General features: G+C 50.7%; 2 protein-coding genes and 2 long non-coding RNA genes across 11 annotated transcripts in view; 2 read left to right on the top strand and 2 right to left on the bottom strand.

Moving 5' to 3' along the window:
- Positions 1 to 1,165, bottom strand: part of ADAMTSL3 (ADAMTS like 3) — a 353,901-nt gene extending 352,736 nt beyond the window's left edge. Inside the window, exon 1 of one of the 2 annotated variants that reach the window (XM_086711720.1) lies at positions 656 to 1,165. The gene's annotated coding sequence lies outside the window, so the exon portion shown is untranslated. The remainder of the gene's footprint in view (positions 1 to 655) is intronic. The other variant, XM_086711719.1, reaches the window with a different exon arrangement.
- LOC147580491 (uncharacterized) lies at positions 702 to 14,301 on the top strand. 2 transcript variants are annotated; one of them, XR_015252981.1, is made up of 4 exons: positions 702 to 1,421; positions 2,460 to 2,713; positions 5,464 to 5,608; positions 13,315 to 14,301. It is a non-coding gene; the product is annotated as an uncharacterized LOC147580491 (long non-coding RNA). The 2 variants fall into 2 exon arrangements; XR_015252980.1 differs by lacking the exon at positions 13,315 to 14,301 and having other exon boundaries at positions 5,464 to 6,790.
- A 79-nt stretch (positions 14,302 to 14,380) lies between these two features.
- On the top strand, positions 14,381 to 19,209 carry LOC147580490 (uncharacterized). The gene is made up of 2 exons (XR_015252977.1): positions 14,381 to 16,268; positions 17,376 to 19,209. It is a non-coding gene; the product is annotated as an uncharacterized LOC147580490 (long non-coding RNA).
- The window catches only part of SH3GL3 (SH3 domain containing GRB2 like 3, endophilin A3), a 134,771-nt gene continuing 126,578 nt past the window's right edge, over positions 16,172 to 24,364 (bottom strand). For 5 of the 6 annotated variants that reach the window (XM_086711711.1, XM_086711718.1, XM_086711715.1 and 2 more), the window contains one exon: positions 17,711 to 18,376. In XM_086711711.1, the coding sequence (XP_086567837.1) occupies positions 18,171 to 18,376 (206 nt within the window). In that variant the 3' untranslated portion in view covers positions 17,711 to 18,170. Of the gene's footprint in view, positions 16,608 to 17,710; positions 18,377 to 24,364 lie in introns of those variants that run through there. The other variant, XM_086711712.1, reaches the window with a different exon arrangement.

The following is a 24,364-nucleotide window of genomic DNA, read 5'->3' as shown; positions in this document are numbered from 1 at the left end:
CGCCTCGCGGGCGCCTTGGCGGAGCCGGTGTCCGGGGGCGGGTCGGTGGCTTCTCTCCATCTGGAGAAAGCATTAAGGGCCTGGCCTAATGCGATCCGCAAATGTGCTGCTGTTTCCGACCTGAGGCGGCGACTCTGGGCCGAAGGGAGGCGGCCAGTGCCGGGCCCGGGGAACCGCGCGCCCCCCTCGCCGGCTCGCACCGGCCGCCCCGCCGCACACCCCGCCGGAGCCCGCCGCCCGGCGGAGGCTCCTCCCGCGCCCGCACCCGCGCCGCCCCAGCCCGCTACCCCGCGCTCCAGGCGCTCGCGACCCGCCGACGCTCAAGGCCACTGGCTGCTGTCAGCCCGTTTTCCGCCGGGGAAGCCCCAACACGAGGACCCCCCCCCCCGCCTTCGCGGACAGGGGCCCCCGCCCTCAGGAGCGCCCCCATCCCCGCCCGCCGGCAGCCCCGAACGTCCCTGTCCGGGTCCTCCAGGACCCCACGGAGCGTGCCGGCCCGAGGTCTCCGGGCCGCCCCCCCCCCCCGCCCCGCCCCGCCCCGGGACCCGCGAGGTAACCCCTCCAACCTTGCCCGGGGGCCACTGCCCCGGGTGTCCCTGCCCGCCTCCCGGGGACAGCCTCCCCTCGACCCCCGCGCGGAGCTCGCGACTCCCACCTGGCGCCGTAGAAGCTTCTGGGACGTGCGGCGCGGGCGGCGCGCGCGGCGGAGAGGCGGGCCGCGGCACCTCGTGCGGAGCCCGGGACCAGGACGTTCCCCGACGCCGGCCTCCAGCCCGCGGCGCCGCCGCCGCCGCCGCGCAGTTAAATGGGGCCGGGACGGGGGCCGCCCCGCCTCTCCCGCCCCCTCCGGGCGCGCAGCGCGGCGCTGGCCCGGGGCCCAGCGGCGGAGGGCGCGCGCCGCCACCTGCACCGCCCGGCAAGTGCACGGCGCGCCCGGCCGGCCGGCCACAGCCCTGCGCGCGAGCCGGGGGGCGCCGGGGCGCGGGGGCAGCGCGTGAGGGGGCCGGGCGCGGGCCGCTCGGAGCGCGCGGGGCCTCGGCGACGGCGAGACGCGGCTGGAACGCTCCTCCGCCCGCTTCCTGGAAGCCACTCCTCGCCCTGGGCCGGCCGCCAGGCGTGGTGCCAAGAGCCGGGATTGCCGACGCCGCCACCGCCGCCGCCGCCGCCGCCGCCGGCAGGCGCGCTGGGGAGAGGCGGCCGCGGCCTCGCGAGCCAAGCCCGGGGCGCCCCGCCTCGACCGGAGCCGGGAGGAGGGCCGCCGTCGCCCCCCACCCGCCGCCGCGAGCCTCCCCGGCCCGGGCGGCCCACACGTCCCGACCTCGGGACCGACCCCGTGCCGCGGCCCGGAGCTCGCTCACCCCACCCACGGACGTCCGGCTGCGGGGTCCGCGAGCGCCCGGGTAGGGGCGCCTGCGCGCCAGGTACCGGCCGCCGCCTCGTGGGAGCCGGGCTCGGGCACAGAGCTCCGCCGCTGCCCAAGTAATGGGGTGCCAGGCCCCGGACGAGGGGTAGGGTTGGGGTGTCAGGACCGGGGACTGGGGTGACTTTCCTTGTGGGATTAAGACGAACCGTTTGTCCCCGGCTTTGGCCTAACCTCGGCGGTAGAAAGCCAGCGGCTGGGGAATTGCTTGCAAAGTCGGCCTGATGCCCCCACCTAAGTACGGTCACCCGCATCGTGTCCCTGGGTGCCCCGTGTGTGCCGGCCACTGCGCCCAGCTCCTCCTGTGCGTCTGGTCTCCACCACGGGCCCCATGGCGTTGGTTAGGATCGTTATTCCCATTTCACAGTGGGGAAGCTGAGGCCCCGGAGATTAATAAGTTGCACACAGTGAGTTGCGAAGCCAAGTTTGGGGCTGGTAACCTCTTCCCTCTGAAGTCCCTCTGTTATCCATCCCCAAAGCTGCTGCCTGCCTGTCTGTAGGGGGTACATTGCAGATAGTGTTAGAGCTTTACCAAGAGAGGTGGACCCCCTGCCTGCCTTGCTTCCCCTCCTTACCTTCCTTAGACGGGTGACTCCTTTGGCTCTCCTGACCGTCCACCCCATGTGAAAGGGCTGGAATCTCGTGGAAAAGTGAGCAGAGGACATTCAGTGTGAAGGGGGCAGAGGGGCAGGAAGCAGGGGAAGAGTCAGTCAGTCAGCGGCAGGGAGGGCCAGGCTGAACCACAAAGAACGCACCTACGTACCATCAGCTCTCGTCACTTGCCATACAAAGTTCTGTTCTTACGAAGCCACGGGAACAATGAATACTGAACCCCTGAAACACAGTTAGGTTCCTGCCAGCTTCTGGTCCCGTCTATCAACCAACCAATGCACAGCCTTATTTTATACGTGGTTCTCATTAAAACCATTTTATTTAACATGTATTATTGATTCATCGACACTGAATCCACGGCCACCAGCGGTGCGGTACAACACCTGCCTGAATGAGGCTCATGTAACACGAGGATTTTTCTCTGCAGGGCGTGTCACAGCCTGTGCCTAGCAGTGAGCCTGCGCTCCAGCATTGCTCTCGGGGGCCATTTTCAACAGCGAAATCCCCAACAAAGAAGACAAAAATACGGAAAGTGGCACTGAACAGACCATGAAACAAGAAGGCAGAGCAGGACGCCTCCCGGTCCCATGGATCAGGCGATTCGTGGGTTCCACCCCTTTGCCACATGACCACGAGAGGAGCTGCAAGCACTGATTTATGGACCCAAATAAATCTGAGCAGGTAGGTGAATTCGCAAACGTGGAATATGCAAATAATGAGGACCCACTGTATGCACTTCTCATTATCAGGCTATCAGTAGGAGAATAACATTTCAGAACATTTATGGAGCACCAGGCACTTACTTGACTTGCGTTAGCTCCGTCATCCCCGTGGCCTGTGGGGTAGGTATGGTTTTTATTCCATTTTACAAACGAGACCACGGTGGACAGGTTTAACCTCATGTTCTTAGCAGCTAGAACGTCCCATGGTTCTATTCTAAAACCAGCCCTGATGTATCGTGGAGTCTGTTGCAAAAAATCACATGAATATTCAAGATGAAATAGAGAATTCAAAGAGATATTATGCCCGTGCAGCTGGGGTGAGCTGAGCCCCCGGTGCCTGCCGTTCAGGAAGGCACGGAGAAGGTCTCTGGAGCTGAAGGTGTGCTGGGAACACTTGAGCCGCTCCTCTCCTGGAATTAATGGCTCCGCAGGACTCCTGTCTCTTTTTCCCTTAGGCACTCTTGATTCCTGAGCCACCCCCCAGGCAGTGCCCTGCATCAGGTGTGGAGGCCAGGGCTGAGCTTCTCTCCCTCGGGTTACATCTCCTATCAGGCCGGCCCCTCAAGAAACAGTTGGTTGGGAGTGAAAAGAAGAGAAAACATCACCGAGACCCTGATGGAGAAGTTCCTCCTTGATCTGGAGGAACAGATCAAGCAATCCATCCTGTTTGTGGCTCAGGCACTGTGCGTTAGGATAACAGAGAGCCATGGAAGGTACACTCCATTCAGGGAGGGCTGGCTGGACCTTGCAGGTCCTGCCCCCAGACTCCCTGCCTGACCCCCCATTAGGACTCTCCTTCACCACTCTGCCCAAGTGTAGACCCCAAACCTGCCCTCGGTCGCCCACCCACTCTCCCCTCCCCTGAGATCTGGCCAAAACCTTTCAATAAGACATCGCCCAAGGCACAGAGGTGGGGGAGGAATGGGGAATGGGAAAAACAGAAGAGAATGAACCCCCAAGAAAGTCAGTCGGTTGGATTAGGCCATCGGGCACAGATGCCCACCCAATCTATTTCTGGGGGTTCAGGCCTCGGACTACCCCACCTCCCCCAAGACATCTCCCACCACCTAAGGCCAAGAGCAATGTCACCAACCCTGAGAGGTCTAAGAAACCAAGTTCCATTTTCACCTGATGATCCATATTCCAGAGTTCCTGGTTTCCATTACCAGTGACAGGATCTGCTTCTTCCCTGGGAGAGTTTTGGGGATTCCTGCCCCTACTCCCAGCTTGGCCTGCTGACCCCAACCAGACCAGCATAACAATGCAGCATTTGTATACAAGGCGTGCAGGGAGGACCTGAGAGGTTACTCCTGGCGATGCCACTGTTGGAGTATGTGTGTATTTTGTCCTGAGAGAGAGAGAGAGAGAGGAAGTCACTTCAGGGCATCAATCTTGAGAGAGAATTGCTCTCTCTGCCTACAGGACTTGTGAGATGGGCTCAGGAAACACACTTAAGAAGACTCTGTTGGAGGCTGGGAGGGAAGAGCTTCTGGGGACAAATCCTATGGAAATTGCAGTTGCCTACAATAGGTGCAAAGGACATGCTGTCACCCAAAGCCAGCAGGAGACAAGAGGCCAAGAGTGCTAAGTGAGCATGGTGTGTTAGGGGTGCAAGACTGCTAAGGGGGTGCTTTTACAGAAAAAAAAACTGGGGGGCACCTGGATGGCTCAGTAGTTAAGCATCCGACTTCAGCCCAGGTCATGATCTCACGGTTTACAAGTTCAAGCCCCGTGTCAGGCTCTGTGCTGTCAGCTCAGAGCCTGAAGCCTGCTTCAGATTTTGTGTCTCCCTCTCTCTCTGCCCCTCCCCCATCTCAAACATAAACATTAAAATAAACATTTAAAAAACTGTAAGGGAGTAGAGCGCAGGACAGGGAAGAGGTAAGAGCAGAGAGCAAGCCTGTGCCCCAGGTACGGTCTCACCTTTGCCTGAACTTCAGGTGCCCTAGAGCAGGAGCTCCACCATAGACGTGCCTTGCCTTCTTTTTTTTTTTTTTAAATGTGTATTTATTTTTGAGAAGACACAGAGCACAAGCGGGGGAGGGGCAGAGAGAGAGGGAGACACAGGATCCGAAGCAGGCTCCAGGCTCCGAGCTGTCAGCACAGAGCCCGACGCAGGGCTCGAACCCACGAACCGTGAGATCATGACCTGAGCCGAAGTCGGACGCTCAACCGACTGAGCCACCCGGGCGCCCCAAGACGTGCCTTGTCTTAAGACAACAGGACTGAGCTGTGGAATCTACGTGCAGTCAGGCTTTGCCTCCCCTAGAGTTGGGGGGTGCTGTAACTCCCCAGGCAGCTCCCATAAACCAGACAGCTCTCCAGAGAAGCCGTCAGGTGTGAGCCCTTGGCAGCCACATTCTCTTAAACTGAGGGATGGGCACACCTGCCAATGATGAGGGTCTGACGGGACATCTGCACCAACAGCATCTGCTCTACGCAGTTTCTCGGGTCTCCTTAGCCCCACGTGGGGAACATGCTCACCTATGGGCTGTAGTTTTCTGCCTGGGGCCGGGGGGGGGGGGGGCGGGGTGGAGTCCTTCTTTGGAAGAGAAACTTGCTGTACAAAATGTGTTCAAGTTTTCTGCCTCATAAGCAAAAAAAAAAAAGCCCTCGAGAGGAGGGGGACAGGAGGCAGTCCCACTTGGTGAGGGGCGCTGTGTGCCTTGGCACAGCCTCATTCTTGCTTTTTCCTCTCATCCTGCACAGAGATCCCCAAGGAGCGCCTCGGGCTGCCAGATCCATGATTTCATGACTTCTTAGAACAGCCGGATCCATGATTGCAAGTCAGGAGCTTAGGAATGAGGACTGCTGCGGTTCTGGAGGTCTGAGCCAGTCAGGATCTCTCTGTCAGGTGGGTGAAGTCGGACAGACTTTTTCTAGAAAGTTTCGAATCTTTAGGGGTGTGATAAGGAGGGCTAGGGTGCCCCAAAGTGTTACAAAAGAATAGTGCTGGGGCCCTTCCCAGGGCCGGCAAACCAGGTTTCTCTGTGCCCCAAACTAAGGCCGGTTCCCATGTGGCCTCCAGGGCTAGGAAGGTGCTGACCTGACCCGGTTTTGTGGGCATCTCATACTCTGATAATCTGCACCCACACACATACACGTATGTGCAGATAGAGTCCACTGTGGAACAGGAGCAAACCGCAGGTTCCCAGGCAAGAATGGATTTGCTAGTGCCTTTGAACCATTTCACTCCGCCCTTGACAACCCTTATCTTCTCCTTAGAGGCACAGGCCGAGTGGGGAACATGGAGCTATCATCAGGAAATCCACTCCTGTGGCCCAGAATCGGCCACAAACTGGGGGGTTCTAGGCAAATCGCTTCACCTCTCTGAGCACCAGCTTTCTCCATTATATTGTGGACAACAGGTCCTTCCACTGTCATCTCCAGGATTGTCTTCATACTCTGCTTGTATAATAGAGCAACACCTTCCCCATCTAGAACTCAGCTGTAGCAGTCTCTGTGGGTCTAACCACAGCCAGAAAAGAAAAGGCCTCTGAACATCCACCTGACATCAGATTTAAGCATATCGCATATGAGCAAACACTTAGGTCTCGCTCGACTATTGACTCTTTCTCTGCACATAGTTCTAGTTTTCAAGAGTAACTTAGAGCTGTAAATTTGAAAGGAAAAGAAAGCCTGCTAAGAAAAGAGATAAGAACAAAGTCACTACAGAAAAACCGTAAAAGGCACAAAAGAAGTGAAAAAGACACCATAGTCAGGGACCGTGTTGTTCCCCCTCAGAAGGCTCGAGAAAATCACTATGTCGTGGCACCGTCCTGTGTTCACGAATCCAGATTATTTATAAATGCATTTGTTCATTAGCTTCTGTTTACGGATGTATGGAAGTACATGTAACATTTTAGAAAGACATTCACTCACAAAAGGGTTCAATTTATGAAAAAGAAAACAAAACCAAGCAATATATATTCCTTTACCTCTTTGCTCTCAGCCTTCTGAAAATTCACATCTCGAACATCACCTCTGGCAACTCTTGGAGACCAACGTCTTATTCCAGCATTGATCGATTTGCCCCAAAAACCTGCCTGTTTACTCGGCTTCCTACGTGCCCCTTGCTGTGCCGGCCTGGCAATATTTGGGTTGGAAATGCCTCCAAGAAATACTTGAAAGTCTCTTTTCACATATAAGTTCAACAACAACAACAACAAAAAGCATTGTTTTGCAAAACACACTTAACTTTGGGATGGTGTTGATAGCCGATTAGGCATTTTTCTCCCTTCTTTACCAAGACTCAGGCCAAAACGTTCTATGGATGAGGATGAAGAACCAGTTTCCTTCAGATCCCGCCATCCACTATGGGTCAGCTTCAAACCTAAGGAAAACTTCAGTGCAATGCAGTGAAATGCAGTGTATATTAGCCGACGACCTACTTCGTGTCAGGCATGCGCTAGGTCCTGAGAACACGATGGTGTGATAAGACATTGCCTCTTCCCCGAAGAAGCAAATGAGATACGGTGGGATACGTGTTCCCAGAGGTGTCAGAACAGGGAGCTAGAAAAGAATTGGGTAGGATGGCAATTAATTCAGTCATGGGGGTGTTAGAGATTTCTTAGGAGAGGTGATATTTCAGCTGAGAACTGAAGTTTAAGTGCAGGCACAGTATCTTCTGGTTTAAAATAAAAACGGGGGCCTGGGTGGTCCAGTTGGTTAAGCGTCCGACTCTTGATTTCAGCTCAGGTCATGATCTCACAGTTTAGGAGATAGAGCCCCATGTCAGGCTCTGTGCTGGTGGTGCGGAGCCTGCTTGGGATTCTCTCTCTCACTCTCTCTGTCTTAAAATAAATAAACTTTAAAAAATTAAGATAAAATGAAATAAAAAAGCTACTCTCCTTCTGTGCTTCTCCTCCAATGAGAAACAGTCTACTATTCCAAATAGACATTTTTAAACCATATAAATGGCTGGGGTGAGGGGTGTAGATCTAGGAAAGAATGACTCAATGCATCACATGCTCTAGGACAAACCCTATGTGACCACTCCCATCATGGTCACACATGTGATATGCCTGCACCTTCAGACTAGGAATCGTGGGAACATTGTAGAGTATCTAGGCACATTCTAGTGGGGCCCCCAATGATCCTTGTTCCTGGTATGCACACCATTGTGTAATCCCCTCCCTGCGAGTGTGGACAGGACCTGTGACTTCTAGCAATAGAATATGACAAAGGACTCTCTTCCTCGGTGCTGCCTGCGGAGGTGACAGCCATCTCCTGCTAGGCATCGTGGCCACCCCCAGACCTCCGACGAAGCCCAGGATCGTTAAAAAGAAGTTCATCCAGCACCGGCCAGACACCGTATCAAAATCAGGCACAACCAGTGGGAACCCCGAGGCATTGACAATGGGGTGCGTGGAAGGGCCCGGTCTTGCTGCCCGACAGCGGATACAGGAGCGACAAGGATACAAAGCACGTGCTGCCCGGTGGCTTCCAGAAGTTCCTGGTCCACAATATCAAGGAGTCTGCAGAGCTGCTGATGTGCAACAAATCGTACTGCGCCTCAGAGATTGCTCACGTCCCCTCCAAGAACCACAAAGCCATTGTGGAAAGAGGAGCCCCGCCGGCCATCAGAGTCCCCAGTCCCAATGCCAGGCTGTGCAGCAAAGAAAATGAACAGGCAGTCTATGTGCATGTTGTATTTGTGTTAATAGAACCATAAAATTAAACAAAAAAGAATTTGACAAAGTCATTGGGACAGCACTTCTTTGAGTAAGTGATGTAACACTGTCACTTCCCTGCTGCCAGGAGACTCTCCCTTGTCTGATGTGATGACTTGAGCCAATAACAGAGACACTCGTGTGGCAAGGAGCTAAGGATCCTTAGCTTAAGGGTCCTTGTTCATCTCTTGTCTCTTTCCCAGTATGTTCTCAGTGGTATCAGGTGTGAAAGGGGCTGGATAACACATCAGATCCAGCATAACTTCTTTATATCATAGAGGAAGATGTGAAAAATCTGTATAAATAAACATTTCCATTTGATTTGAAAATCAAATTTAAAAGGACAGAATTTATATCTCACTTCAAGGATGCCAGCTAAAAGCCAGCTTCTAGAGTACTGTTCCAGCTTTCATAATCCTGAGAAAGAGGTTCTAGCCTGGCATTCCCATGCATTCCTCCCCAAAATAGTTCTGGGCAGGAATTATTCATGAGAAGGTTTGGGTGTGAAGTAAGAATTCCAGACAAAAAGGAAAACGTGCAAAGACCCAAAGATGAACGTTCCAATTCAACAGCCACGTGCTTTGTAAAGGTTTGGCGTGGCGGACGGAAGGCTGCCAGTTGGCCGAATCCCTTCTCCTACGCCTCCTTCTCGGAGGCTACGATTCCCAGCCTTCTTGCAGAGCCACGTGACTCGCTCTGGCCGGTGAAATAAGACTGGAGTTGCGGCATATCTCTTCCTGGTCGAGGCGGTGGAAAGCTGCTGTGGCTTGTCCGCAGGAGAAGTTGGGCAGTGAACATAGATGCTGTGTGTTGTTACGGCAGCACCACAAATGAAAAGATCCCGGGTGGCTGGTCCGCGAAGGACGGCTGGCTTGGAGAGTCAACCGACCTATGCTCGATCTCACACGGACAAGAAAGCACCTTTTTCTGTTGAACCTCTGACGCCTTTTACTTATTTGTTACATCAGCATTCACCAGCCTATGCAGACTAATACATGTGGGGTCCAGAGTGAAAATCGGGGATTGGCCCAAGTTAAATAGACGAGTAGGCAGGGGGCGAGTTTGTGAAGGGCACATAGGCCATGCTGTGGGGTTTTGGAACTTACCCTAAGCACAGGGGCTTGTTTAGTATAACATCTGGCACAGAAATGGCACGAGATTGGATCTTAGTAGTGATGGCTCTGGCTGTTATGTTCAACGATCCAAGCAAGAGCTCACGTAGGCATAACCTGGCCCAAGTGGTCGTGGAGACAGAAGGAAATAGGTGTATTTGAGAGCTGTTAGAGCTGATAAGGCTTGGCGAATGACTTCAATGTAGGGTACCACGAAGGGACGAGTCAAGGCGAGCGCCCCGGTTTTTGACACTGGCCTTGGGTAGTGGCAGTTGTCATTCACTAACACAGAGAACATAAGAGAAGGAGCATATTGGGTGGGAAGAGGCAGCACAGAGACAATGGCTTCACTTGGAAGAGTTTGAGCGGGAAATGCCTGTGGTCTAGAATCAGGACAACCTGGGCCGGAGACTCAGGCTTGACACTTGTCAGCATATGGTTAACCCTTGAAGCCATGGAAGTTGATAGTGTGCGTGAAAACAGCTATCTGCCCATCCACCATCTGTCCATATGTCTGTTTATGGGGAAAGGAGTTTTTAAATATTCTCTAATGTGCATATAATATGTTATAATTCCCCTAAACAGTGAAAATATCAAGTTTTGCGTCTTTTTCACACACACACACACACACACACACACACACACACACACACACAACAAAACCAAGAAGCAATTACCTTGAGCCACTTTTGACTTCTGCCTTTATCTTCATCATTCGCTCATATGGTTCAGAGGCTCAGGCCTGAAGGATGTTCTCTCAACTCCGTTCTCTTGCTTTTCCATTGTAAACATCAGCCTGAAAGACACCCAGAAGCACCCGAATCCACCAAGGCAAGTATGACATTCAACCCTAACCTGGGTCCCTGGTTTACCATCAAAGCAAGAGTGGGACTTACTCGGCATTCCCCATGAAATTGCTAAATGCTATTTCATTAAATATGTGCTGGAACAGTGTATTTTTATTGTTGTTTTTGAAAACCAAGAAAGAAACCAAAAGACTGTATGAAACAAATATTCCTAAATTCACGTGTGTAGTCGGGAAAATTGAGAACACAATGTCCCATGTTCTGCAAAGTATAAAGAAAGAAAATGGAAATGAAAATTTAAAATAAAAAACTGATATTGACATGAAATTTCAGGTCAGGCAGAGACTTCTGATCCAAGAAGATGATTTGAGCTCAAATTTTTTCCTCAAACCATGCCTTCCCCCACTGAAGCCACTAAATGGATAGGATAAAAAAATTCTACATTAGTGCTGGAAACCGGGGAAGGAAATCATCCCCACCGCTGGGGCGCAGAGGGTTGATGAGACACAGGAGTAGCCGTAACTCTGCCAACGATGGCCCTCGTGATGCGGGAAGAGAGCCGTGCGCCATGAATGTCTTCCCTTGACTCTGCCAGGAAGGTAAGGAGACTGTTCTTGACAAGTACAGAAGAAAAAAAGCAAATGATACAGGTCGGCAATATTGCTTTCCCTGCTCTGCCTTCAAGGATGGAGTGATTCTTTCCCTGCTCGGTCAGCTGTGAGACTGCTCTTGGGCTTGGAAAAAAGCCGAAGGATTTCTACTAATAAATTATGGGGACCGACCCAGAGAAGAAAGGATCCAGGGGGAGAGACGAGGAGAGCAGTGGGCAGAGGTTGAGAGATCAGGAGAAAATGAGAGGAAAGGTTGATGTGGCGACTGGGTCTTTGGGAGAGACAGAACAGCTTTAAGAACGCTAGATGCACATTGTGTAACATGCTTCTGGATGTGAAATCCTGCTGATAGGGAGCCTTAGGCACAAGCACATGATCCGGTTTTCTTTGCAACGGTCGATTGGAAGCGGATTGGTGTCAACCCAGCGCCAGGAGGCAGGCTAGCGATGCTCTCTGCTGGCCTTCTCCGTGGGTGTCTTGTGGGAGATTCAACATCAACTGATTCTTCACTGCGTCTGGCCTGCGACATGACAAGGACAGTCTGTGTGTGTGTGTGTGTGTGTGTGTGTGTGTGATGGGGGGCTCTCCCCTGTGTGGTACCTTCCTAGCTGCTTCCTGCCAGCCTCCTCCTCTGCCTTCCTCTTGGCTATGTAAACCAGAGACCATGGTTTTAAAGAAATATTCGGTTCAAGGTGACCAAGATGGGTCATCTTCCCATCGCCAACCCCCTCCATCTTTGACCCCTCGCGAGTCACTGGGCCTCGGAGAAGGGTCATTTCCTAAGTCGGAGAGACTCCAGGAGATCCAGGAGGTGGAGTCCGTGATGGCCAAGAGCAAGGCAGCCTCGCGTCCTCGTATAATTTCATCTCTTACGGCTCCTGTGGCTTCGTGCCGACAATTATAAGCGCATCCATATAGACTGAATGAATACATGTAGACCGAAGTAGGACAGGACAGTAAGATAATAAGCATCAGCCAGCCTAAAGCCAGAAATAAGAGCTATGGCTAGGGCGCGCGTTCAAAGGAACCGGGGAGCAACCCCCGTCTCTCGGCCCAAAGCTTGAGCAATTAAGAGGAGCGCACGGGAAGACCACAGCATCTCCGTGGTGACTGGGCATCTGTCCACTCTCTGCTGATGCGCTGCTCCCAAGAAGAGGAAGGGAGCGGCTTAGCGACCCCTGCCCAGGCCCTTGGTCCCCTTTTCCAAAGTCACCGGCTGATTCCGTCGCCCTCTGGGCCCAGGACTTAGGAACTAGAGGGTGCAGACAGGGCAGCGTAGCAAAGTAGCAAAGCCAACTGTATGTGGCACAGAGGCCGAAGTAGAGAAGAAGGATCGGCCACCAGCCCCAACCCCAGCACTCCCAGGGGGTGCTTAGAGAAAGCCCCTTCCTGTCTTCAGGAGGCCATTGCTGCAGTGTTGTCACGGGCAGCACACAGTTTCTTCTGGAAGACTCTCGGGAATTTGAATGATACTACACCTGAATGAACCCCAAGGCCTCTACATTAGCTTCCCCGGAGCGGCCATACCCAATGACCGCAAGTGAGTGGCTCAAAACAACACAAAGGTGGCCTCTCACTGTCCCGGAGGGCACGCGTCGGAAACCAAGGTGTTGGCAATTCTGCGCTATATCCGATGGCCCTAGGGGAGAATCCTTCCTTGCCTCTTCCAGCTTCTGGTGGCGTCGGGTCTTCCTCGGCTTGCCGTTGTGCCCCCCACATCTCTGCCTCTGTCTCCACGTGATCTTCACGTGACCTTCTCCCTGCATCTGTCTCGTAGGGACACCAATCATTAGACTTAGGGCCCGCCCCGAACCCTGGACTTTAAAAGACCCTTTCTTGCACGTAAAAGACCCTATTTCCAAGTTAAAGTCACGTTCTCAGCCTCCGGGCGGTTAGGACTAGGACATTCCTTTTGGTGACCATTATTCTGCCCACTGTCACCACCAAGGCTTAATCTCTATATTCTGTATTCTCTGTCCCACCTGAAATTGCGTCTGAACACGTTGCCTGACATGGTGTGAGGGACACGGGCTGATGTGGGAAACACTGCGTGTGGCCATGGCTGGGCACCGGCTTTGGCCTCACCTAATGTTGGGTGTACTTCTGACCTCTCAAAACCCCCTGTATTACATTGTTGGCCTAACCAAACATATCAGAGAGAGGAGAAGCCTGGGTTATTTGCCTCTTGTCATTCCTCATACTACAGGAAAAGTCCTTCCTGCTATCGATGGGCGGGCACCTAGGGGTCAGTACTTGAGTTAAGGCGCAGAACACCTGTATCTGCCCATGCTACAGATAGGGGAGTTTTACAAGGGCAGGTCAGCGGCAACCACTTTGTCTGATGAACTCTTTTCCTTAGATCCTCCCTAGATTGATTTCCTTGAGACAACCACAGAATCCCAGAAGCAAGAGAGTATCGTGGGTCCATCACGTGAGTGCTTGTGCTGCAGGCCGTAACTCACCTGGTTAGCAGTGCTAGACTGTGAGGGATCTGTGCTAGACTGAAAGGGATCTGGAGCATAGATATACGGAGTGAAATTCAAAATTTAACAGGAATGTTGGGTTTTCAGGAAATGTGTCTGGTAAAACACAGAAGGGACAAGGTCAGGAGTAGCTGCCCAGCTCAGACCCTACAAATCAGCCCAGGAGAGGCAGAGCTGGCTGCCTGCGCGTCTGCATTTTGAGAGGGAGGAGGGGTATTGGCCATGGTTGTCATCGTTGATGCTGACCATGTATTCAGGGGAGCAACACAGCTTCTGTGAGGGTGACTTGGTAACATTTTCGGATCCACCAGCAGTCACCAGCAGCTCATGTGTTCAGCATCAGGACCCAGGCACAATATATTCATTTCCTCATGGGAATTTGCTAATCAAAGACTTTTTTTAAAGTTTATTTATTTTCAGAGAGTGGGGGAAAGGGGCAGAGAGAGACTGAGAATCCCAAGCTGGCCCCACACCTTCAGCGTGGAGCCCACCACGGGGCTTGAACTCACGAACCATGCGATCATGACCTGAGCCAAAACCAAGAGTCTGACTGATGCTCAACCAACTGAGCCACCCAGAACCTCTACTTTTCTTAATATTTAAAATATATGTCTAGTCAGTTTCTGCTGTTGTGCCAGTGAGTAGACTTCAGTGGGAGTTTCTTCAACATTCTGGACGACTCTATCGCTCAGCCTATCTTCAGTGGCTCCACTCTTACATCTATGGATGGTATCACCTTGGGCAGATATTTAGAAACCTTAGGACACAACAGTCCCTGCCCTTTGCCTATGTTTCTGTAGGTATGCAGCTCTAAACTACTGTTTCTTTTTCAGTAATGACCGCTAGAACCTATTTGCTACAAATTAGCTGGTAAGTGTCTTAGTCCTGGGCCTCACTTTGCTAATGTCTCTGGGAATGGGGCTAGCCTGGCAACTGGGGGGGTATCTTATGTAGTATGCTATAATTCCAAGCCTCTTTGGTACCACCCAAGGACCAGTCCCTGATAACAGCCAATGATTTGAGCATCTTTTCATGTGTTTATTGGGCATTTGTACAGCTTGTTTTGTGAAGTGTGTCTTCAAATCTTTGGGCTTCTTAGTTATTTATTATTGAATTTTGAGAATTCTTCACATATTCTGTGCATACGTCTATAGTTGAGAGATAGGAGTTGTGATATTTTTCTTCCAGATACATTCTGTGAATCCTTTCACCTATGGTTTGTCTTTTTATTATTTTTTTATGCTGTCCTTAGATGAGCAGAAATGTCTAATTTTAATGAAGTCTAAGTTATCAATTTTGTCTTTTGGGGCTATTGCTTTTTGTGTCCTAAGAAATTATGCCTACCTCAAGGTTATGTTATGAAGACCTTTTCCTATGTGTTCTTGTAAAAGCTTCAAGGTCTTAGCTTTTATGGTTAGGTCTATGACCCATTTAAAACTGATTTTAATGTACGGTGTGAGGTAAGGATCAAAGTTTCTTTTACTTTGTTGAAAAGAGATTTCCTTTCCCCACTGCATTATCTCAACACCTTTGTTGAGAATACATTGACCATATATTTACAAGAGCCTATTTCTAGACGTTTTGTTCTGTTCCATTGACCTACTTCTCCAAACTTGTGCTAATCCCATACTGTTTTGCTAACTGCATTTCCATAAAATTCTAGAATCTAGAATCTAGAAGCTAGTTAATTTAAACAAAAAGCCTGTTGGGGTTTTGATTAGAATCTCATTGAATTTATAGATCACTTTGGGGAGAACATTTTCACAATACTGAGTATCTCTCTCCATTTATTAGGTCTTCGATTTTTATATGCAAAGCTATATAGTTCTCAGGGCCAAGGTCTTGCTTATCTTTCGCTCAGATATTTTCTAAGTATTTTGTACTTTCTGCTGCTATTACAAATGACATTGCCTTTCACTATTATATGATTAATTTGATATTTAATAATTGTTTCCAGTATATAGAAACATAATTGGTTTTTGTATACAATCTCAGGATCTTGACAAATTTACAGTGTGTGTGTGTGTGTATATATATATATATATATATATATAACATTAGCATATATACTAGTATATACATTAGTATATATACATATTCTAGATTTTTTTATAGCTTCTTTAATAATTGTCTATTCAATCTTGTTTTCTGCAAATAAAGACAGTTGTGTTTCTTACTTTTCAATCTTTAGTCCACTTTTTTATTTTCCTTGCCTTATTGCACGGATATACACTCATTTTTTAAAGAAGTTATAAAGGGTATTTCTTCCACATGTCTCCCTTTCCCCTTTCATATAGGTGTGTCTGGGCCTCAACTTGAGTTTTCCTTGAGGTATGCTCCCATCTCCATTCCCCAGAGTTAGAGGGCAATACCTTTTCCCCATTCTCCCAGTTTCTATGAGGAGGGATTTTCTCCAAGTAGCCCTAGCTAGTTGAGGAAGTGGACTGAGTTCGGGTTAGCAACTGGGCACGAGTATCATAGCCCCCCCGTCTCCCTGGAAGCTGGCCTGCAGGCAGGGAACATGCATTCTTTTTTTTTTTTTTTAATGTTTATTTATTTTTGAGAGAGAGAGAGAGAGAGAGAGAGAGAGAGCATGAGCAGGGGAGGGGCAGAGAGAGAGGAAGACACAGAATCCGAAGCAGGCTCCAGGCTCCGAGCTGTCAGCAGAGCCCGACGCGGGGCTCGAACCCACGGACCACGAGATCACGACCTGAGCCGAAGTCGGACGCTGAACTGACTGAGCGGCCTGGACACCCGGGAACGTGCATTCTTGATTGCTGCCAGCTCTGCAGTAAGCTCGGTGTTAAAGGCTCTGTCGCCGTAAGAGGAGGTAAGGACGGTCCACCTCCCCCCAGACCAGGTGTCTGACTCCTTCGGGGCTCAGCAGATGCTTTGCTCTCATCCTAAGCTACATCTTGTGACACGGCCTTTACAATGCAAATTACATATTGGTTCTCCTCTGCTTTCCCCCTTGACTAACGCCCCAGCTTCTGTAGAACTCAGAAGGGGAAGAGGGGAGCCATTTACTGGAGCCTCACAAGAGCCCCCCAGTCTACAGCTCTCAGGTAGCTGTAATTCCTGTTTCCCAAACAAGAGGCCAAAGCACAGTACAGGCATTGAGAATGACTCTGGACTTCTCCTTCTGTGTGATACATTTCAAATATGGCAGCTGGAAAAGAAAAGTTGATGGGGTACAAAAAGCTCCTTTGTGAGTGTATGTGGGAAAATGCATGGTCGGAGAGGCGGTGTGGGCAGGGGTGAGGAGCACAGGAGAGGCAAGGAGACTCCCTAGGTTAGGAGCCCACCTGTGGCATTTCAAAAAGACTGTGTGACTATGGACAGATTACCTAGCCTTGCTACATCTCAGTTCTTTTATCTGCAAAACGGACTGTTATGAAAATTAAGTGACTTCATTCATTTAAATGCTTAGAGTAGCACCTGGCCCAGAGTAAGTACTCAATAAAAGCCGTTACCATTATTTTATTACAGACACTATAGATACAACTGTTTTAGAGAAGGTGTGGGGGAGAGGGACTGGTAGGAAAAGAAAGGAGGAAAAGCATCCCGGATGTTGGGAATTTTCTGATGTACCACGGACTCGGAAGACTGAGAAATCTGCTTTTGGTCACCTTAGACCAACCTGGCCTCTGCAGAAGGCTTGGGTGAGCACTTCAGTGAGTCGTGGGGTTCAGTGAATAATCTGAGTTCAAACTCTGCCTCTCACACCACCGTTGTTTGATCCTGGGCAAGCCATCCAATGAGCCTCCTTCTCTGCAGGAGAAAGGATACCTGCCCCCTCCCCCAGGACAGCTGTGGCCGCCCCTGGATCAAAGTACGTGACGAGTGCATACCCTGGGTGAGGCCAGGGGCTGGTTCTCTGAAACTATGCAATCTTGTTACTGGCACTCAACCCAACTCCCCATTCTGCTCCTTCCAGAGCATTCCAACGGGACCTGCTTGAAAAACCTACCCGATATTTGGCAGCTGCAGAAGCTTGTGTTAGGTTCTATTATAAATAAACTTGACAGTGCATGGAAAAGTCCCGTATCCCTGAACTGGAAGGAGGGTGTGCTGTGTTTGAATCAGGGGGACAGTGAAAGCCCCCTCTCAGACCTGCGGACTTAGTCTGGAAGAAGCATGCACGCATCCACACTGCGCCCACCGCCCCCCCCCCCCCGCCGGCGCCCCCCGGTCAGCCACGGGGCACAGGGGGAGTTTACAGCTGGACCGCCACGCTTGAAAGCCAATTCAACATTAAGAATAACCACGGCCTTTTGCCAACATGGTGTGTCATATTTATTGGGCTATTCACAGGTCAGCTAAAACAGGAGGAAAGGAAAGACCAGATGACATCAGTAACGTCAGGAAACAAAATATTTAGCATTTCTTAAGTTTCAAATTTTGCATTCCGTTGCAGCTGAGGAATATAGGCAATTCATTAACATAACTGCAATGGGTGTGGTTTATTCTTAGCAACGAGAAGCACGGACATTTATTCAACCGAAGACTTTTAGAACACTAAGCGAGAAAGGAAAGTATATTTTCATGTAGCTAAGACAAGAAAATCATTTATACAAATTAAATTGATACAAAATACATTATAAAGAGAACACACATACAAAAGTCATTAAGTGGGTCAAAGAGCAAGGATGTCACAGAACGCCACACGGAGAGAACACTGGTGTGAATTCATTTCAGTTATGAAAGTAGGTCCAAAGTTTGAGTTACACATTTACTGAGGTAAAGGCACGATCACTTCAACATAATTAATGGGGAAGAATCCAGATTCCCCATGGAGCATTCCCTCATACCAGTTTTCATCTATCTGATTGGTTAATGTAATGATGTCTCCTTCTTTAAATCCTAGTTCTCCTTGGTTCTCTGGCTCAAAATCATAGAGACCACGACAGCAGGGCTGGTCCATGGGAACGTTAGAACCTGTCCACGTCATACGGAGACAAAAAGTACAGGTTAATGGGACACATGATCTTTGGAGAAGGGGGAAGGTGGAGAGCTGGAGGGGTCATGAACACCAGGTCATCTGCCTTCTTCCCCAAAAGGCTGGCTCAACCCGGCCCACTGATGCTGCGCTCTTGGGGTCTGTCCCGGCTGCCCCTCACTAGATGACGCCCTCGCAGACCTCCTGGGCCCACGGCTTCTCCCCTGGGTACCCCCATCCAGAGGAGTCAGGCCCGGCCTACCTTCCTGAAGCAGCTCCTTGGTTCTGCATGGAGCCCGAGGGAGAGACAGAACTACAAGGCCCAACCCCTGCCCTCAGGGAGCTTATGGTTTCTTTGTGAAGATCGGACAATACACGTGCAACATTTGAAGGACAAAGATGAGGTGTTGAGTCACTTATAGCTCAGAAGCTCAGAGAAGGAAGGAGCAGAAAAGCCCTGTGTGGTCGGGACATCTTCTCGGAGCTGGTGACCGGGACACGGAATGAGGCAGGATGTGATGCTGGAGAGAACAGGTGGACTATTCACAGACCAGCCTGACGTGCTGGGCTGATTATAGGAAGTTCTCGGAATAATGGTTTCCAAATAGTTATTTTTTAATTTCTAAACTAAAACATGGCAATGGTAAGAAAGGAAGAAGAAAAGGAAGGAGGGAGGGAGGGAGAAGAATATGCAAAATCGAGGAAAGTCAGCTGTAACCCACTAACCCAGAAATAACCAATGTGAGATTTAACGTTTTGGTGGAGAAGCTTCCAGATGTGTTTATGAATATATCTGCATATGTATTTACATAAATATGTTCATGAAAGGACATTCCTATACATATTATTGTGACTTTTTCTCCAGATTACTTTTAATTGCTGAGCAGTTGTCAACTATATCAGTATGACATGATTTTTTTTAATGTTTATTTATTTTTGAGAGAAAGAGAGAAAGACAGAGTGTGAGCTGGGGAGGGGCAGAGAGAGAGGGAGACACAGAATCCCAAGCAGGCTCCAGGCTCTGAGCCGTCAGCACAGAGCCCGACGCGGGGCTCGAACCCACGAACCATGAGATGACAACATGAGGCGAAGTTGGGATGCTCAACCGACTGAGCCACCCAGGTGTCCTGATTTTTTTTAAGTTTTTTTTTTTTAAATTTTTTTAGCATTTATTCATTTTTGAAAGGCAGAGAGACAGAGCGTGAATGGGGGAGGGGGAGAGAGAGAAGGAGACACAGAATCTGAAGCAGGTTCCAGGCTCTGAGCTGTTAGCACAGAGCCCGACTCGGGGCTCAAACCCACGAACCAGGAGATCATGACCTGAGCTGAAGTTGGACGCTCAACCAACTGGCTTAACCAACCACCCAGGTGCCCCAATGACATGACTTCTTTAACTAACCTCCTATTGCTGGATAGTTAAGGTCCTTCCTTCCCTCCCTCCTTCCTTCCTCTTTCCCCCTTTCTTCAATTTATTTGTCTATTGTTTTTTGGTCTTAAAAGTTTTAGGAGCCCCCTTTTATACTATACTATACTAATTACTATACTTTGTCATTTTTCTGTGAGCATTATTCCCAGTGTATCATGCTTTCTTCAATCTGTTCTGGAATGTGTCCTGAGGGTGGGGCAGGGAAGGGGGTCTTGTTTGGTTTTGGCATACATACAGGTCAAGTTCATCAACCTTTGCATCCCAGGTTCCTCCTCCTCGTTCGTATGTACATATTCAACTAAATTAATCCCAGCAATGATTTAACTTTTTCACGTGAAAATGTTTACTCTTAACTCCATTGAATTTTGGCTAATAGAGGTGTTATTTACTTTTAACAATGCTCAAGGGTTATCTCAACACAACTTATTAAATGATTCTTTCTTCCTCTACTGACTTCAAATATTACTTTTACCTTTACCATATATTTAATTATCACGTGCACTTGGATGTATTTCAGGATTTTCTATTTTTTTCCCATTGATCGATTTAGGCACCTGCAGCGATGCATCATTTTAAATGTTGTGGCTTTCAAGTAAACGTTAATTACTAATAAGGTAAATTCCTCATCACTTTCTAATCTTTCAAAATCTTCTATTCTCATGAAATCATTCAACCAGGCAAACTTAAGTATCAATGTATTGAGTGTTGTCCCCCCAATAAAAATCCCACTTTGGGGGCACCTGGCTGGCTCAGTTGGTACGGCATGTGGCTCTCGATCTCAGGGTCATGAGTCAGGCCCCACGCTGGGCAGAGAGATTACTTTTTAAGAACTGCATTTTGATTGCAAGTGGATCATATTTTTTTAAGTATTAAGACTAGTTTTAGGAGGTTTTCTAATGAGCGATGATCTGTGTTCCCTGAAAGAACCACTTACACGTGTGTTAAACTTCCATCCGACAGAGAGACCGGGTTTGTTAACCATCTAAGATTTTCACATCTCTATTCAAAAGCGAAATTACTCTCCTTTTCCATTCTGGTCAGGTTTTGGTATCAGAACATGCCAGAAACTTGTTTTCTATTCTCCAAAATATTCAGTCTTGAATGTTTGAGAACGTTTGCCCCCAGTGATCTAGGCTAATGGGTTTCTGAACATGGAATGCTTTCTTGGATAGTTTGTGGCAGTAACATAAGAGTGTCCACAAAGGAGGTGTGTGGCCCCACTCCAGGGCACGACAGCCTCTAACAGGACGCGTGGCCTCAGCCAGTCTCATGATTCCCTGTGGAGGAGCGGAGCCGAGGGGGTGAGCAGGAGCGGAGAGGCTGCCCCGGCCAGGGGAGGTGACGCCTGACCAGAGGGTCAAGCTCACGGACCACTGGTGGACGCAGAGCAGATGTGACTGTCCCCGTGAAGAACGAGCTGGAAGGGAGCTGAGCCCCACCCCGGGAAAACCACGCGCCCCGTGTACATGGTAACCGCCCCGTGGACAGAGACCACCGCCAGAAGACAGAGCAGGCCATCCAGAAGGAGACCAGGGAGGACTCCACACCATCGACAGCCGACTCCTCACGGCTTCCTTTTGTCACAGGAGCAGAGGGAGGTCTGCAAAGGCGGGAGGCAGTGTCCCAGGACAAGACCACATCGGATTCACAGTCTGTGTCCTTTCACAAGAGCTTGACCCCTGCACGTGACGGAAATATCTGCCTAGATCGTCTCACTTCTGCCACCCTCTTTTATGCTTTCTGTTTTGATTTCCTTTTTTCCATAATCAGGAAACAGTTTCCTTTCTCTAACTTCAACTGAGAGTTGAGGCAAGTTCTGCCTCGACTGTGTTCCTTCCTCACCGCATCTTTTATGTCCACATAAAGAGAATACAGATTTGGGTACTTCTGTGTCTGGCCAAATGAGAAGCCCCTCTGTCCCAGGCAGCAAATTCACCGTGCGCTGCCCGTTTCTCTGGCTGGTGGCGCGGCCCTCCTTCAGCAGGACCCCACTGCCTTCCTGTTACCGCGGCTCTCGATACGGCGGCACGTTAGGACGCCCACAGCCGCTCTGAACCCCAGGCCGATTAAATCAGAAGCTCTGACAGTGGGGCCTGGATGTCAGGGCTTCTTAAAATTTCTCGGGGGATTCCAATGTCCAAGGGAAGCTGCAAATCATCAGCCTAACGGCCCTCCCCCCTCCCTCTGCTTTTGTCAACCAGAGCTTGGCAGTGTCATGGCGTTTCAGCCGCTGGGGAAAGGGAAAGTGGTCATGGTAGGGAACGGGATCCTCTTCTCCCTCTCCAGATAGGAAGCTCCTTCCCATGTGGTGACTTACACGTAGACCAGCCTTTTAGAATCTGGATGCACCTGCACTACGGTCTCTAGAATGTACTTGATGTTCCTAGCTTTCTGATGGCTCCTTCCACGACAGACCTCCATGCCACCCCAACTTTTGTCACAATGATGGCGGTGGGAGGATTTCAATGTGGAGGCCCGGCTCATCGTCTTGAATTTGAACAGGATAACATGCAATTACTTCAAAGCACTGGGAAATGGAGTGTTTTGCCTGCAGAACTTTTCATTCTCCTCTGGAAACGCAAAGCCTGGCCGGTGAGCTGGGGCACCGAAAATCTATGGCAACTTGGGCCGTTGAGTCACAGTCAACTTTATTAATGGATACGTGCTTTAATGTGGTCTATGAAGGTGATTACCGTCCTCTGAGCATCTCCAGCACTCTACCAGTGCAATGAAGAGGGAGCCGGAGGCAGCTGCCAAACCACACGGTAGGCTCGGGAAGCACTTCCTTGAACGCGAAACGTCAGCGCCAGAAAGGTATTTTGGTGGTCCTCCCACGGACCCTTCTCTTTGTGAAGGAGAGACAGTGATGCCTCTAAGAGGTGACAACAGCCTGGCCCCGGGGCTAATGGAAGCGCCAGGGCCGGACGCCAGGGCTCCAGACCCCAGCCTGTGACCTACCCGACGGACGTCACCTCCTACGTGATCCAGGACGCTACTCAGGGTTGCCAAGCCATTTTATGAGCTACCACCCTGACCACGGGTCTAAGTGTATGTATTTTTTCCTCCCATTTACTCTGCAAGCTACCTGCAACGACTAAAATAAATGCTAAACTGCAGGCACGCGCTGACCCCGACCACCAGCTGCATGTGTAGACGTGTGCACTCCCAGCACACACACCGAACACATCGGGGGAAAGACACATTACTCACTTCTCACCTCATTTATTCTAGGCAAGGGGCCGTTGCCACGCTGCCCACTTAGATTTTCTAAGAGCTGGAGAGCGACCAGCACTCCTATCACACTCCATCAGCAGATGAGCCCCAAACAGGGCGTCTCTGCTGAGACCACTGAGTGGAGAGACCCCTGGACACCAGTTCCCTGACTCAGGTGAGGCCTGAACACCTGGCTCTCTCCGGCCAGCTCCACGCCGCCCCCGGCCCCGAACACACTTCCGGCAGTGTGGGCACCACGTAAATCCACACCTTCCGGCTAGAGCTGGGCTGGCCGTCCTGATTGACACAAGCAGCAGACGATATTCTGGAGGATCATCCCACGCACTTGTCATGCTGGCTCGCGTCTGCGGTCTGGGGCCCTTAATCCAAGGGGCGGTGGCCTCCCTAACTTGATGGAAAGGGGAGAGCCCGCACGTGGACAGTGCAGTCAATGTGGCAAGTTCTAAGTTGCAAAATAATGCCACTTCAGCTATGAAACAGCGGGGAACGGCTTTCATGCCGGCGCCAGGTAGGCTTTTCTGAGATTTAAGAGGCAGAGAGAGAGAGACACACCGACAGCCAGATAGGCTGACTCCTGGGGTCCAAGGAACCAGGATGTGAAGAACTCAGAGCAAGGAGATCCTATTACAAGCCGCGAAGAGGGAAGGGCTGTTCCCTGCCACCCAGAGGGGATACACAAGCTCTTTCTAGAGGCCAGAGAGAGAAGAGGCTGGGCAAGAAGGCTGAAATGCTCCCCAGATTCCATCCAGGGCAGGGGGTGGTGGTCTTGGGCCCCACTTCCCACTGGAATTCTGGGAGAAGGCGGGCCCCGCCCCCCCAAGTGCTCTAGCCCCACAGGGGGTGGGGGGCCAAACAGTGGTAATGGTGGGGTGGTGTAACTAAGCCACCCCTGGCTCCCTGTGACCCGCGAACAAATCTCAAGTACCCCTGGAAGCAAGGAGGTGCTGGGGTGGCAGCTGGACCGGGCGCGGCCTAGGGGTGGGCACACAGGAGGCAGAGACCCCACAAGGCAGAGCTGGAGGCCTGGACCACAGAGCCAGGCCCGGGCCTGTAGTGATAAGTCATCTCAACAGTGCGAGCAGGTCAGGCCCAGACAAGCTCCTCGCCGGCCACCACGATGTCCAGTGACCTTTCCCTGGCAGCCGGGCCACATCTTGGGGTCGAGACGTGGGGAGAAGAGGGCCGGTGAGGAAAACCAACAGCCCTGACAGGGGCTTAAAGTGAATTTAAGTCCTAAATTGACCAAGTAATAAGTGGATAGTCTACTTTCTATTGAAAGAGACCGAGTTACCTTGAAATGGCAAGATTATGTTTTTTTCCACCATTA

This window comes from Puma concolor, chromosome B3, assembly GCF_028749965.1.
Source record: "Puma concolor isolate L17-30 chromosome B3, mPumCon1.1.hap2, whole genome shotgun sequence".
Taxonomy (NCBI): Eukaryota; Metazoa; Chordata; class Mammalia; order Carnivora; family Felidae; genus Puma; species Puma concolor.
Note: the sequence above shows the minus strand (reverse complement) of the source record. Positions and strands in the feature narration are given on the sequence as shown.